Source organism: Aedes albopictus, chromosome 2 (genome assembly GCF_035046485.1).
Source record: "Aedes albopictus strain Foshan chromosome 2, AalbF5, whole genome shotgun sequence".
NCBI lineage: Eukaryota > Metazoa > Arthropoda > Insecta > Diptera > Culicidae > Aedes > Aedes albopictus.
In genome coordinates, this window is record NC_085137.1 from 355,095,028 (window position 1) to 355,110,057 (window position 15,030).

General features: G+C 42.7%; 2 protein-coding genes across 9 annotated transcripts in view; both read left to right on the forward strand.

Moving 5' to 3' along the window:
* LOC115263285 (tetraspanin-18) overlaps positions 1-15,030 on the forward strand; it is a 174,516-nt gene that overhangs the window by 11,053 nt on the left and 148,433 nt on the right. The gene's annotated exons all lie outside the window — the stretch shown is intronic.
* LOC109433030 (uncharacterized) lies at positions 2,191-8,312 on the forward strand. Its single transcript, XM_062848425.1, has 2 exons — positions 2,191-2,664; positions 2,721-8,312. Exons 1-2 carry the CDS (start codon positions 2,191-2,193, stop codon positions 8,310-8,312), a joined length of 6,066 nt encoding a protein of 2,021 aa, XP_062704409.1.

Consider the following 15,030-nt stretch of genomic DNA (forward strand, 5'->3'; position numbering starts at 1 on the left):
AGTCAAGTGTTCTAACCATCACACCAGGTCCGTTTCACATTTGGCAACATTTCATTTAAAGGAATGTCAATTGCTTTAAAGTTTGAGAATCTAATTAATATTTCAGAGTTCTACCTGTTACTCGAATACAAATAAAAATGTGGCACGCTGTGAGCGTTGGCACCGTTTTTTTGTTTTAGTCACGTTATAAATATGTTGGTATCTTGTCGGTCAATTTGAATACGTTTCATGGTGAAACGAGAGTTAAAATTAATTATCAGCCAAAGGTTTTGGTATTCCTAGGATGCTTTGAAAATCGTTGGTATAATGTTTAAGATAGCGAAGCTTTTAAAGTAAACCTAAATGCTAATCGTTTTACTACCCAGCTTTCATACGTCATGTTACTAACGTGTCTTCCGTGAATTTAGAAATTTTACATTTAAATGATCATCAGTAACAACAATTTTAAGCTTTGATTTCAATTTCATCGGAGATATGCATACTATCGCATTATCTATAAACTCGTTAAAAGCACCTACTGAGTTTTGTAATAGTATCCCAAAAAAATGTAAAATATAATAAAAGTTTTAGATGAGGTACAAAATATATTTTCATTGCGAGGAATGATTAACATGAAAAATTGCAATAATATTCTATGAAGTTACTATATTTTCAATATACTTTATTACATCGATCAATTCTGACTATACATGTCAATGGTTGCTCCTCCGTGATTTATCTGAACTGGTACCAGTTGCACTGAGATCCAACTGAATAAGGGTCTGGGACATTCCACTTATTCTCAAAGTGCAATTTTAGCAGCTCATGCATATTTGATCAATAACGGCGCCGGCCAAGTCCTTATGGGAAGGGAAAGGAATGTTAGAGTGTACTGGTTGTTGCTACTAGAGACCGAGAGCACTCTGCGTCCCCACAACCCGCACGGATTGGGGTATTTGTTAGACGGAAAGGATGGGAGATCTGGGAGTCACCGTTGGGTCGGTGATGCGATCCATGGATAGGGTTATTTATAGTGTTCGGGATAGATTGTGTGGTGAATAAGGTGAATAAGGTCAAGCGGCACAGCACGCTTTGGTTGCATAACTTAGGCTGACACAAATTTCAATTTTCTCTTATGTCACCGCCCCCTCGGAAAATTTTGGTCGAAATTCAACATTTTGAAGGGGGGCACCAATAAATTATTCAAGATATTTTAAAATTTGAAGGTGAAATTAGAGTTGCACAGAAAATTTCGTAACAAATCCGATGAGTTTATAGATTTTGCCGAAATGTTTGGGTATTTCTTCATCAAATACATTTTTTATTTATTGTCCTCCCCCTTAGCGAGCCAACGAGTATTGTTGGCCCACCCCATTCGGCCAACGCGCGCATCTACGGTCATAGTCTTTATATTGTTCGCAATCTTGTGGACAAGACTGCGGCCGCGAAGGAAGATGACAAGGTAGTGACAGGTACCCGACCTGTCACCGGGTGAGTGCAGAAGAAAGCATAGAAGTAAACTACTAAAGAAAAGCATGCAGAGGAGATTATATCTAAAGTATTCCAAAACTAGTAATTAAAACTGATTTGGAGCTTAAACTTAGTGAATTCGAACATTATACTATTGATTCTTAAGAGCACAAACAATTGGTAAGGTTATCTATCTTAAAACAATATGAAATTTTCTAAAGTTACATTACAATCTAGGTAACCTGAATTATAAGCGATTCCCGGTCTGAACTACTTCTAGAAGCATAACCAAACTCGATCGGTAAGCCATAAAAACATTGAAAATTGTACCTAAATGATCCTAAAATATGTATTATGTATCAGGACTTCCTACCTAATACGATAGCGCACTGTCATATAACGATAGTCGACCAAAAAGGGAACTAAACGTGAGTAATACCCATCTATTTAATAAGCATGTCATATACACACGCAGGATGAGCCACCTGAAAATGTTGACAGGGGTTCACAAAACTACTTTCGCGTAGCGTTGCACAGTTATTTGTATGCGATGAACTTACAAATAATTAAACTAATGTTAAATGTATTTCTTAGGAAAATTATATTCTTTACACGCAAAACCGGATTAAGTGAGCGTTTCATTTCCGGCCCGGAGAATTATAATTTCGGAAAACTTCCCGTTGGATCGAAATCCAACATTATATAATTTTCGTTTAATACGAAATATCAGTCGTCGCGAGCATGTCAAGTCGAGGTTCGAAGTCCGACGGAAAAGGTAGTAGAGCGAGTGGAAAAAGTGAACGGCCAAAGGTCAAAGATGGTGAAGTGGTTAGTGAAGTGGTTGGTGATAAAGGAAGTGAAGATGTGGTAGTGGTGGATGATACGGAGAAGACCGGCGATGGATACACCTGCAAGACCTGCAGAGGAACGGAAACGGATGACATGGTACAGTGCGACCAGTGCGACGGATGGCATCATTTCCACTGCGTGGGAGTGTCGGATGAAGTTGTCGACCAGAGCTGGAGTTGTGCCAACTGCAAGACTGCTACATGGAACCAGCGAACAACGTCAACATCAGAAAAAGATCCGGCAACGAAGGATGGCAACACGGAGCATACGTCCAAGCGCGCTTTATCCCTAAAAGGAGTTTCTTCGGCAGGGCGGGAGAATACATTGAACGGAAATCCACCGCCGCCTAAGTCAACAGATCCAACAGTTCCTCCATCAAATCTGCCAAATCATGAGGGAAAGTCCCCGACTTTCGGCCAAAGGTACAGGTGACCGGAAAGAAACTCTTCGTTCCGTCGGTGGAAGGATTACCCGCTATCCAGCTGGACGAAGCAGCATCGGAAATCTCGTGTTCATCATCTCAAAGATCTGCCCGGAACCGTGCCAAATTGCAGCTACAGCGGTTGGAGGAGGAAAGAGCTTTCGAGGAGGAACGAGCAGAACGACGAAGGGTTGCTGAACAGCTAGAAGCGGAAAAGCACAAAGCATTCCTGGACAAGAAGTACCAGATTCTGGAGGAGCTAGCCAGCGAAAGAGGATCGAGTCGAGGTTCTATCAGCGTATACTCTCGGAGTCGAGTGGAGAATTGGATAGAGAAGGGACGTAATTCAGAGGCAGTGCAGCGGTCTAATGAACAGCCAGCACAGCGGGAGCTGAGCCCACCAGATCAGCTACCAGCACAGCGGGAGTTCGACCAACGTCAGCCGGCTGCCATTCGAATGTCGAAGTACTTCAATCCTAACGTCCAACCACAGTCGACGAGAATCCAACCAGCGTTGAACCGAATAACCCGATCATTGGCGAATTCGACGGTTATAGAACAGAATCACGGCGCATTAGGTCAAAGTTGTCACTTGCAACCGGATGATTACGATGTTTTCCAGCTATCACGCTCACAAATCGCAGCAAGGCAGGCCGTTTCCAAGGACTTGCCAACATTTTCCGGCAACCCGGATGAATGGCCGGTCTTCTTATCCATGTTCAATAGCACGACAGCTATGTGTGGATTCACGGAAGAGGAAAATCTTGTGCGACTGCAACGTAGCTTGAAAGGAAAGGCATACGAAGCCGTTAAGTGCAGATTGATGCACCCTGGAAACGTTCAGGGCATAATGAGCACGCTAAAAATGCTATTTGGTCAACCGGAGATCATTGTGCACTCGTTGATCCGAAAGATCTGTTCGTTACCACCGATTCGCGAGGATCATCTCGAGACATTAGTAGACTTCGCCGTTAACGTACAGAACTTCTGCGCAACAGTTGACTCATGCGGGCTAGAAGAGTACATGTACAATGTGAGTCTTCTGCATCAGCTTGTTGGCAAGCTTCCACCGTCCATCAAGCTAAACTGGGCGCAACACCGAAAGACGCAGTTGGCGGTCAACTTGGCAACCTTTAGTGAGTGGATCTACTCGCTAGCCGAAGCTGCAAGTACGGTTACGTTTCCAACAGAGTTGGTACAGGCCAAGCCGATGCGTAATGAGCCTCGGCGGAAAGGGAAAGGAGAAACGTATCTCAACGCCCACTCAGAAACACAGATCAGGCACGATACGAGCTTCAAACCGCCAAAGCAGTCGTCTACAGCTGCACTGGAGAAGGAGACCTGCCCGGTATGCAAGGGCTACTGCAAATCCGTTGACAAATGCAAGCGGTTTCAGGAGTTTTCGAGAGAATCCCGGTGGGCAGTCGTCCGAGAGTTCGGGCTTTGTCGAACGTGTCTTCGGCAACACAAAGGAACCTGCAAGGCGAAACCTTGCGGTAAAGACGGTTGCTCCTTTCGGCACCATGAGCTGCTGCACAACGAGCTAAAAGCCAAGTCACACCAAAGCACTACTGCAGCTGGGAATCCAGAGTCTTCGCAGCCGACAACAAGCGGTGCCGAGCAGGGTTGCAATACACACCAGACAGTTTCTAGCTCGGTTCTCTTCCGCTATCTTCCAGTTGTTTTGTCGGGGCCAGAGAAGACGATTCATACGTATGCCTTTCTTGATGAAGGCTCAGGAACAACGCTGCTCGATCAAGATCTAGCAGATGAACTGAAACTGGATGGCACGCCAAGTCCAATATGCCTTCGATGGACGGGTGGTACTGAGCGCTGCGAGAAGGACTCTTGCATAGTTCGCCTGCAAGTCACCGGACGTCATGCGGATGCCGAGAAGTTTACCCTGGAAGGCGTACAAACGGTCAACGAGCTACTGCTACCACGACAGACCTTGGACTTTGGGGAACTGAAGCGATCATATCGCTATTTGGAAGGATTGCCTATCGACTCGTACACCGAAGCTCGCCCCCGCATCCTTATCGGCACAAAGCATGCGCAACTGGGCTTAACCCTCAAGAGCCGAGAAGGAAAATTCGGCGAGCCGATCGCAACCAAAACACGGCTAGGCTGGACAATTTGCGGTAACCTAGGTTTTGGAGATGCACCGAACATGTTCCACTACAGTTTTCACGTCTGCTCACTGAACGAACGCCCGGACGATGATCTACATCAAGCGATGAAAGATTATTTCTCCATTGACAGTCTAGGAGTTAATGCCTCGTCCAAAGTTCTGCTATCGACGGAAGATGAACGTGCCGAATCTCTGCTAAAGTCGTTGACCCGATTTTCAGGCGACCGTTTTGAGACTGGCCTACTCTGGCGTTATGACAATATCCGTCTGCCAGACAGCCGTCCTATGGCTTTGCGTCGTCACCGATGCCTGGAGAAACGCATGGCGAATGATCCTGCCCTCGCAAAAGTTTTGCAACAGAAGATAGGTGACTATGTCACCAAAGGATACATTCGCAAACTCTCTGATGAGGAAATCCGGCAGCAAACCGGCGAAATGTGGTATTTGCCTGTCTTCCCGGTAACCAACCCGAACAAACCCGGGAAGGTCCGAATAGTGTGGGACGCAGCAGCGAAAGCTCACGGAATATCGTTGAATTCAGTCCTTTTGAAGGGTCCAGATTTGCTATGTTCTCTACTTGGAATTCTTCTACGCTTCCGACTACATCCCGTTGCAGTGACGGGAGACATACGCGAGATGTTCCACCAAGTGCAGATTCGCCATGAGGACCAGCGATACCAATGCTTCTACTGGACGGATGAGAATGGTGAACTAGGAGTTTACGTCATGGCAGTGATGACCTTCGGAGCGTGCTGCTCACCCAGCAGTGCGCAATACGTTAAAAACGTCAATGCTGATCGTTTCAAGAGCAAATTTCCGGCGGCATGCGATGCTGTTACCAAGTCACACTATGTCGACGACATGTTGATAAGTGTCGCCACGGAGGAAGAAGCAATCCAGATAGCGAAAGACGTTCGACATGTCCACGCCCAGGGCGGCTTCGAAATTCGAAACTGGATTAGTAATTCAAGAAGAGTTGTTGAAGCACTGCAGGAACAGAACACGGATGAGGAGAAAAGTCTTGACCTGACGACCGAATTATCCACCGAGAAAGTTCTAGGGATGTGGTGGAACACAGCAGCCGATGCTTTCACCTACAAAATTGGCTGGAATCGCTACGACGGGGAGTTACTGAAAGGCGAACGACGTCCCACAAAACGGGACGTGTTGCGAGTTCTAATGACCATATTTGATCCGCTCGGTCTCATCGCCCATCTTCTCGTCTATTTAAAAGTCCTTCTACAAGATATCTGGCGATCTGGTGTATCCTGGGACGAGCAAATCGATGACGAAGCCTTCGAAAAATGGCGAAAATGGTTAACTGTTTTGCCACAAGTTGAGCATTTGCAAATTCCCAGATGTTTCTGGCCTGAGCATCCTGTCAACGACGCTGATGAGGTTCAGCTTCACACGTTTGTAGATGCTGGAAGAGACGGAATGGCCGCTGTTTGTTTCCTAAGGTTCTCTAAGAATGAGAAACACTACTGCTCGCTCGTCACCGCAAAGGCTAGGGTGGCACCTCTTAAGCTAACATCTATTCCGCGTCTGGAGCTACAAGCAGCAGTAATAGGAACTCGCTTATCGAAAACTGTGCTGGATACGTTGCCGATCCGGATTACCAAACGATTCTACTGGTCAGACTCTCGGGATGTTTTATGTTGGATCAGTTCTGACCACCGACGCTACAGCCAATACGTCGGATTCCGCATCACCGAGATCTTGGAGGTCACTGATCCATGTGACTGGAGATACGTGCCAAGCAAGATGAACGTAGCTGACGATGCCACTAAGTGGGACGGGCTTCCTGAGCTGTCAACGGAAAGCAGGTGGTTCCGAGGCCCAAGTTTTCTCTGGCTAACTATGGATAAATGGCCGCCATCGTTTTACTCTAAAGAAGGCACCACCACAGAGCAGCGAACAAATGTGCTAACTCATCAGATTCCCCCGGAACCGATCGTTGCTGTCCAGAACTTCTCCAGCTGGAAGCGACTGCAACGCGTGATGGCATTAGTACAGCGATTCATCACAAACTGTCGCCTGAGGACACAACACAACTCCATCAACCACGGACCTTTAGATAGCCTCGAACTCCGCACAGCCGAGGCTCGTCTGATCCATATCGCGCAACAGGAAGGATACCCTGAAGAGCTACGCATATTGCAAAATGCACTACAGCAACCTACAGAATCGACGAAACTTCTTCCCAAATCGAGCCCGCTGTACAAACTTATCCCATGGATAGACGACCGCGGGATAATGCGGATGAAAACCCGTATCGCCGCCTGCCAATTTGCAACCGAAGATGCGAAGAATCCCATCATCCTTCCAAGAAAAAACCACATCACCACACTGATAATCAACCACTACCACAATTGTTACCATCATCAAAACCACGAAACAGTGATAAACGAGCTGCGCCAGAAATATCAAATTGCTCGTCTACGCTCATGTTATGGCAAAGTTCGCCGAAATTGCCAAAGATGCAAGAACGAAAATGCTAAACCGAACATTCCTATTATGGCCGACCTTCCACCTGGACGCCTTGCAGCATTTTGTCAGCCGTTTACCCACGTTGGCATCGACTACTTTGGTCCTATAGAAGTTGTTAACGGCAGAAAACATGAAAAGCGTTGGGGAATGTTGGCGACATGTCTAACCATCCGAGCGATACATATCGAGCTCGTTCATTCGCTCAGTACCGATTCCTGTATCATGGCAATTCGGAATTTCATCGCTCGTCGTGGTCAGCCACGAAAGATCTACAGCGACCGAGGAACAAATTTCGTTGGAGCGAATAGAGAGCTGCAGAACCTCCAAACAACCGTGAACCATGACGAAATTATGAGGGAGTTCACAACCACTGAAACCGAATGGGTGTTTAATCCTCCGTTAGCACCACACATGGGTGGTAGCTGGGAACGGTTAATACGAACTGTCAAAAACAACTTGTCAGCTGTCTGCTCTACCAAGGCCCTGACTGACGAAGTCCTGAGAAATCTCCTAATCGAAATCGAAAATGTCGTTAATTGCCGTCCCTTAACACATGTACCAGTTGATGACGATTCCGGCCCGGCCTTAACACCAAACCATTTCCTGGTCGGTTCCTCGAATGGTACAAAGCCTCTGGTCAACATTGATGATAGTGGATACGCTCTCAAGCAGAACATGTGTACGTCACAAATCCTAGCAAATACGTTTTGGAAACGCTGGGTAACGGACTACCTGCCGGAGATTACTCGCCGGTCGAAGTGGTTCCAGTCAACCAGACCCATTGCGACCGGAGACATTGTCGTGATTGTCGACCCGAAGTTACCCAGAAATTGCTGGCCGAAAGGACGGGTCATCTCGACGAAAGAAGGACGCGACAGTCAGATTCGATCAGCAACCGTGCAGACAATCTCTGGAGTCTACGAGCGTCCTGTGGCAAAGTTGGCGATCCTAGATGTACAGCGCGTGGAGTAGTAAGCCAACCGGACGTTGGCGTACCCTGGGGGAGTGTTGGCCCACCCCATTCGGCCAACGCGCGCATCTACGGTCATAGTCTTTATATTGTTCGCAATCTTGTGGACAAGACTGCGGCCGCGAAGGAAGATGACAAGGTAGTGACAGGTACCCGACCTGTCACCGGGTGAGTGCAGAAGAAAGCATAGAAGTAAACTACTAAAGAAAAGCATGCAGAGGAGATTATATCTAAAGTATTCTAAAACTAGTAATTAAAACTGAATTGGAGCTTAAACTTAGTGAATTCGAACATTATACTATTGATTCTTAAGAGCACAAACAATTGGTAAGGTTATCTATCTTAAAACAATATGAAATTTTCTAAAGTTACATTACAATCTAGGTAACCTGAATTATAAGCGATTCCCGGTCTGAACTACTTCTAGAAGCATAACCAAACTCGATCGGTAAGCCATAAAAACATTGAAAATTGTACCTAAATGATCCTAAAATATGTATTATGTATCAGGACTTCCTACCTAATACGATAGCGCACTGTCATATAACGATAGTCGACCAAAAAGGGAACTAAACGTGAGTAATACCCATCTATTTAATAAGCATGTCATATACACACGCAGGATGAGCCACCTGAAAATATTGACAGGGGTTCACAAAACTACTTTCGCGTAGCGTTGCACAGTTATTTGTATGCGATGAACTTACAAATAATTAAACTAATGCACGCTATGTCTGAACCAGCAGATTATAAAAATTGAATGTACATCGGGTTTCTTTCCATAAAACATCAGTATTCAAGCTATATTTTCATTTGCAGAAGGTTTTAAAATATTCTATCGGTGAAAATTTTTCCATACATTTTGTATGGGGGAGAAATGAGGATTTCAAGCAAATTTGTATGAAAAACGGTCAAAAAGATGGAAAAATCAAAATTTCCCCGATAGAATATTTTGAAACCTTCTGCAAATGAAAATATAGCTTGAATACTGATGTTTTATGGAAAGAAACCCGATGTACATTCAATTTTTAAAATCTGTTGGTTCAGACATAGCGTGTAATGTTAAATGTATTTCTTAGGAAAATTATATTCTTTACACGCAAAACCGGATTAAGTGAGCGTTTCATTTCCGGCCCGGAGAATTATAATTTCGGAAAACTTCCCGTTGGATCGAAATCCAACAAGTATTGTGACAAAAGAAGAAAATGAGATTTGTTCCGGCCTTATAGGCGTTATATATACACTGTGCTGTGGGTGGAAGTTGGAAGGGAGGGAAACGACTTTTTTTAATTCGTTTCTGGTTCTAGCGAACATATGAACATATGAATATACATGAGTTGTATATGTAGAGAAGAGAGAGCGAGAGAAAGTGGATAGAAAGATACAAAGTAGGATGAAAAGGACGGGCCAGGGATTGAACCCATGACCAGACGCGCCAACTTGGTCAAATTATTGGGGGGGCGAAGCCTGATTTTTCTGATTTTTTGTATGGGAAAATCGAAAAATCATCAAATATTGGGGGGGCAAAACCATGCTTGCCCCCCCTAAGTTGGCGCCTATGCCCATGACCTTCTGCATATGAATCAGAAGCGGTAGCCACTAGACCACCAAGCCCGTCATTTTCAATATACTTCAATATATTTTCAATATACTTTATTATATCTTATATTTTCAAACCACTGTAATTTGCGATCGTTTTAATGAAATATTGTCAAATTTTCAGAGAAGTTGTTTGAATGTTGTATTTTTGGAATGGTGCTTGTGAAACTGATTAATATTTGTTTGTGATTTGAAGAGCCAATGAAACATCCTATGACAATATTGCCATTTATGAGCTTTTTCTATGAAAATAGAGGAAATCTTCAAACATTAAAAACTTTGGTTTCCCTCGATAAATCATTTCAAAATTTTCGGAGGAGATACTAGAATAGTATATCTTTCGAATGCCGGGTGTGAGATTGGAGTACATTTTTATTTGTTAAAAGTGGTATCAGGCTCACCATGCGTGCATATTTACTTATATAAGAAAATCCTATAGAAATGGATCAAAATCTTCAAATCACAAAAACTTTAATTTCCCTCGATGAAACATTTTCAAATTTTCAGAGGAGAAACAAGAATGAAATATCTTTCGAATGCCGCGTGCCACTTGGGTGGACATTTTTATTTGTTAATAACTGTTTTTGGCACACCGTGACCTATTGTTGCGGTAGTGGAATTTTAGCACTGAAATGTGGAATTTTCAACTGAAATGTTAACAAAAGGTATTTTTAATAGATGTATTATGCTTCAATTATAGGATAGCACCATTTGTGTGCTTAAGATTTATCCAAAAACCCACAAACTAAAAAAAGAATATTTTGCTTAATATGTTTGCTGCTGTGTTCTTATTGTTGCGGTAGTATTCCTTTCCTCCTAAATCTCATATGAATTCAAAAGTATACCGCAACAATAGGAACAAATACCGCAACATTAGTAACACAATGTTCTTTCAGATAAAAAACGAAGTGGCCAATGTCTACACTCGATACAAATTTCACAGACAAACAGACGTAACTCTTAGAGGAAATTCATCAAAAACTTTTGCCTGGTGTCATTTTCATGAGCACACTGCCACCTGTTGGTAGAACCGCGCGCGACACTGTCGGCCATTATGGATTTCGATTTGACGTTTTGCTGACACGCACTCTACTACACAAATTGCATGTAATTTTCGTTTGCAGCATTCAGCAACGTGTACACTGGCAAACGTCAAAATTTTTGGAAAAAATTATAAGCTATTCTAGGAGAAATTCTTGGAAACGATTAATGAGGAAATTCTGAAGTAACTTTAGGGCAGTTCCAAAGGCAAATCTAAGAGGAGTTCTTGGAGGTGTTCCAAGAGAATTCTAGAAAAACTAAAAGAAATTTCAAGAAATTTCTCGGAAACCTTCTGGAGCAACTCCACAAGAAATTTCAGGAGAAAATCCAGCAAACCTTTTTGGAGCGATTCAAAAGCTGCTTGACAAGTTCTTGAAGTGGCTTCAAGGCAATTCTAGGGGCAACTTCTAAATTGTTTATTTGAATTTCAATTTGAAGCTCAAACGTTTTTCTCAACCAAACTTTTGAATCTAAATTGAACTCCACGAAGGGCAATAGATTATAAAGTTTGACCCTTACACAATTTCTGAACAGTTCAGATTTTTAATAAATATGCTTTAGAATTGTTCTTTTTGTTGTTTTTGTGCATCGATGTTTTATGCGGCCCGCAGGTCGATCCCGAATTGCAAATTTGGCCCGCGGTATCCTCCAGCCTGAGCACCACTGTCTTAAGGAGTCCGTAAAAGAATACCAGAAATAATTCCTTAAGAAATCGCAAATTGAATTCTTTAAGAAATTTTAGAGGAATCCTTGGAAGAGTTGCTGAAACTCCAGAAGTAATGCTGGAAGCAATTTCAAGAGGAATCGCTACGGGAATCCCTAAACAATTCCTGAAGGAAGTACTGAATTAAGCTCCGAAGGAGTTCCTTAAAAAATACAAGGAGGAATTCCTGAAGGAATCCTTAAAAGTTCCTGGGAGGCTCTTTGGATGAATATTTAAAATAAGTTGTTCCAGAAAGAAACACAGAAGAGATTCCCAAGTTATTTTTTTATTCGTCAATCACTTAACCTAATTTACAGCTCTATTGTCCATTAGGGCACTGCGTGAGCGATTCCAATTGGATGCTGTACATACACTTTGTGCAGCGCCTAAACGTATTCTATTTCTAATTGTACTACATCGAACTGGTGGCCGTTGCGCTGCTTTCACTTTCTACCCTATCATGGTAGAATGATGAGCACGAGGATGTTGATGTGTGGCTGTTGGTTGTTCCTGTTTACGATTGGGAGTCCATTATGGGTTGCCGTTTGCCGATGTCCAAGTATCCGGGTTCATTTAAGCCATGGGCTCAGAAGAGGGTCAATGTCAGCTGCTCTCAGGGGGAAAGAGCAACTGACGAAGGTGCCGGGGCTGGGATCGAACCCATGACCATCTGCTTATGAAGCAAACGTGTAGCCACTACGCCACGGGCCCCGGCATCATTTCCGGTTGTTCTGTCATAATTTCATCAAAATCGGTTAAAAATTGAAGAAAATAGAGCCAAATGAACATCAAAGTTTTGAGTGCGTAAAATACGTTAGGACGCAAAGGTTAAGGTGGTGTCTCCAGAAACATCTAATTCCTGTAGCACTGAGTTTTCTAAATTAATCTGCTAAACATGGCTGTAAGGATTTCATATATCCCTAAAAATATTTCATATATTTCGTAAAAAAAATCAACAATGGAGTGTCCATAAATTACGTCACGCAAAAATAACCCATTTCAGTCCCCCCTCCCCTATATTTCACACTTTTTGTATGAGACCTTTGAAATTTTTGTATGGGTCGTCACATTTTACGGAGCCCCGCTCTCCCTAAAAGCGTGACGTAATTTATGGACGGTCCCCAAACTCTGTTACTAAAAAGCTTTGCAAGACACATGGCCATAAACTCCAGGAATACTACCAGGATAATCTAGTAATGGCTTAAAATACATCTACAAAATCTACATCTATATTCTAGTCTTTCAAAAAATCATTTAAAAGATGGTCCGTCGATAATAATCGGAAACGAAAACCTTGAAGATTTCGAGTGAATAGTTATGTCTTAAAGTAGAACACGGTATTACCGTTTTTTTAATGTTTTAAAATCTCGAGAAGTTCGAATCCTGAGATTCTGGATTTCTTAGATACCGGGATTCCTCAGAATATTTCTTCCAGGAAATTTCGGACAAGAGCCTCTCCTTATTACAAATCCAAAATGATGCAGTTATTCCAACTATCGACTGTGGCCATAACCCATTATAATTAAGTCATTATGATTATTCCTCACGCCACCACAAATGTTGCACAACTCACTATTCCGGCCCACGAGGTCAATAAATTTCAGACCCCTTTCTCGCTGCTAAAGAAACCTGTTCCTTTTATGAGACGCAACCAAAGCGTGAACCATGTCGTTCACCACAACATATTGAAGGCATATTTTTTTTGTTCGTTTTGGAATTGAAATGCACTTTCCAGCCCGTCCAGACCAGAACTGGACGATGACGACGACGACACTCGGTCAGTCCTCCGCGAGCCGCGTACGATCAACCTGTCCGTCCACAGTGTCCGTCCATATGTGAAGTGAAAGAACAATGAGCCAGAAAAAAACGCCACACCACACTAAGTGAATGTCGGTCAACCCGGCGGGACTTCAAATTATGACTTAAATTGGTTTCGTGCTTGACGACACGGTATGGCAGGGGTTTTCAGACTTTTCGGCTCGCGGTGCACTTTTTGGAAATAAATCGCTCCGCGGTGCACATGTTCATTATTGTTAAAAAAAAACAATTCCAAATTCGTCAAAAAAGCTGTCGAATTTTTCATAGCAATTCCAAGGTTCATACACTCATCATTAGTTTTTCCCCCACCAATTATGACATGACACTGTCTTACTTTTTTCATCACTTATCGGAGCATAGTGGAGTGTCACAGTTATTCGACTTAGAATATTTCTTGCTCAGAATGTTTCTGGAAACTTTCAGACAAGATCTTTATAAATACTGAATGAACTTAAGCCGAATTAGTGGTGTTTTGTTTTTAAGAACCTCGGTGAAGTCCTTGCAAGACTACTGAATTATTTCTAGCAGTAGCGTCTCGTAACCTCTCTTTTTCCCTCTTCAATGACTCTCAAACTTCCATTTTTAGGAGAATTCAGGATCTGAATCAAATTGAAAATGGTCGGAAACGACAATTCTCGTTTTTTTCTACGAACTACGAGCTAATTTGATGACAAAATTTAAGAATTTACGTTCGTTGGACAGATAGGTTTGAGGTTAGGAAATCGTCACCAGAAAATTTTTGATAAACGTTTTTCCAAAACTTTTACTGGATTTCTGAAAAAAATCTAGCATGACACTTGGCAGCTTTATTTTCAGAACTTTGGCATATACTCATAATAAGGTACACCGGGGCAAGTTGAAACGGGTGGGGCAAGATGAAACAGCAAGTTAACATGCTGTTTTCTAATGATGAAAAATGGTTTGATCGCCATAACACATAGTTTTTGATTCAAACAATCTTTTGGCAAAGGATAAATTTCCAAATTGTATTGAAATCTATTTTAAAACTTTGTGTTTCATCTTGCCCCAGCCGTTTCAACTTGCCCCGGTGTATCTTATTTTAAATAAACTCCTTCCAGGCACTCTTGTCAATTCGGAAGGAGTTGTGTGTTCACCTGATTTCGAGATCAGAGATAAATTCCTTCTCTGATATTAAGCATTAGTAAAATTTCTTCTGAGGTTTTTTATTGAAGATACATTGCCTTGTAGGGTAAGTAAGTACTTGTGAACATCCATTACTAGCTCTTGAAAAAATATGATATTTATTAGGAAAGTTTTGGCAGACTTGTGCCATGATTCTTTGCGAATATCTGAGACGGTTTTTGCTGGATTCAAGGTTAACTCGCCGGCTGGAATAATGGAAATATTACTCTCAATCCCTTGGAGCACCTTACAATACTTCAGTTGTTCTAATTAAGTCGAATTATTTTTCATGAAAGAGGTAATGAATTTAAATTTAAACTTCAACATGCACTTTTTTGAAGTGTTGCGGTGCACTTGTCATGGCTTCGCGGTGCACCAAGTGCACCGCGGTGCACGATCTGAAAACCGCTGCGGTA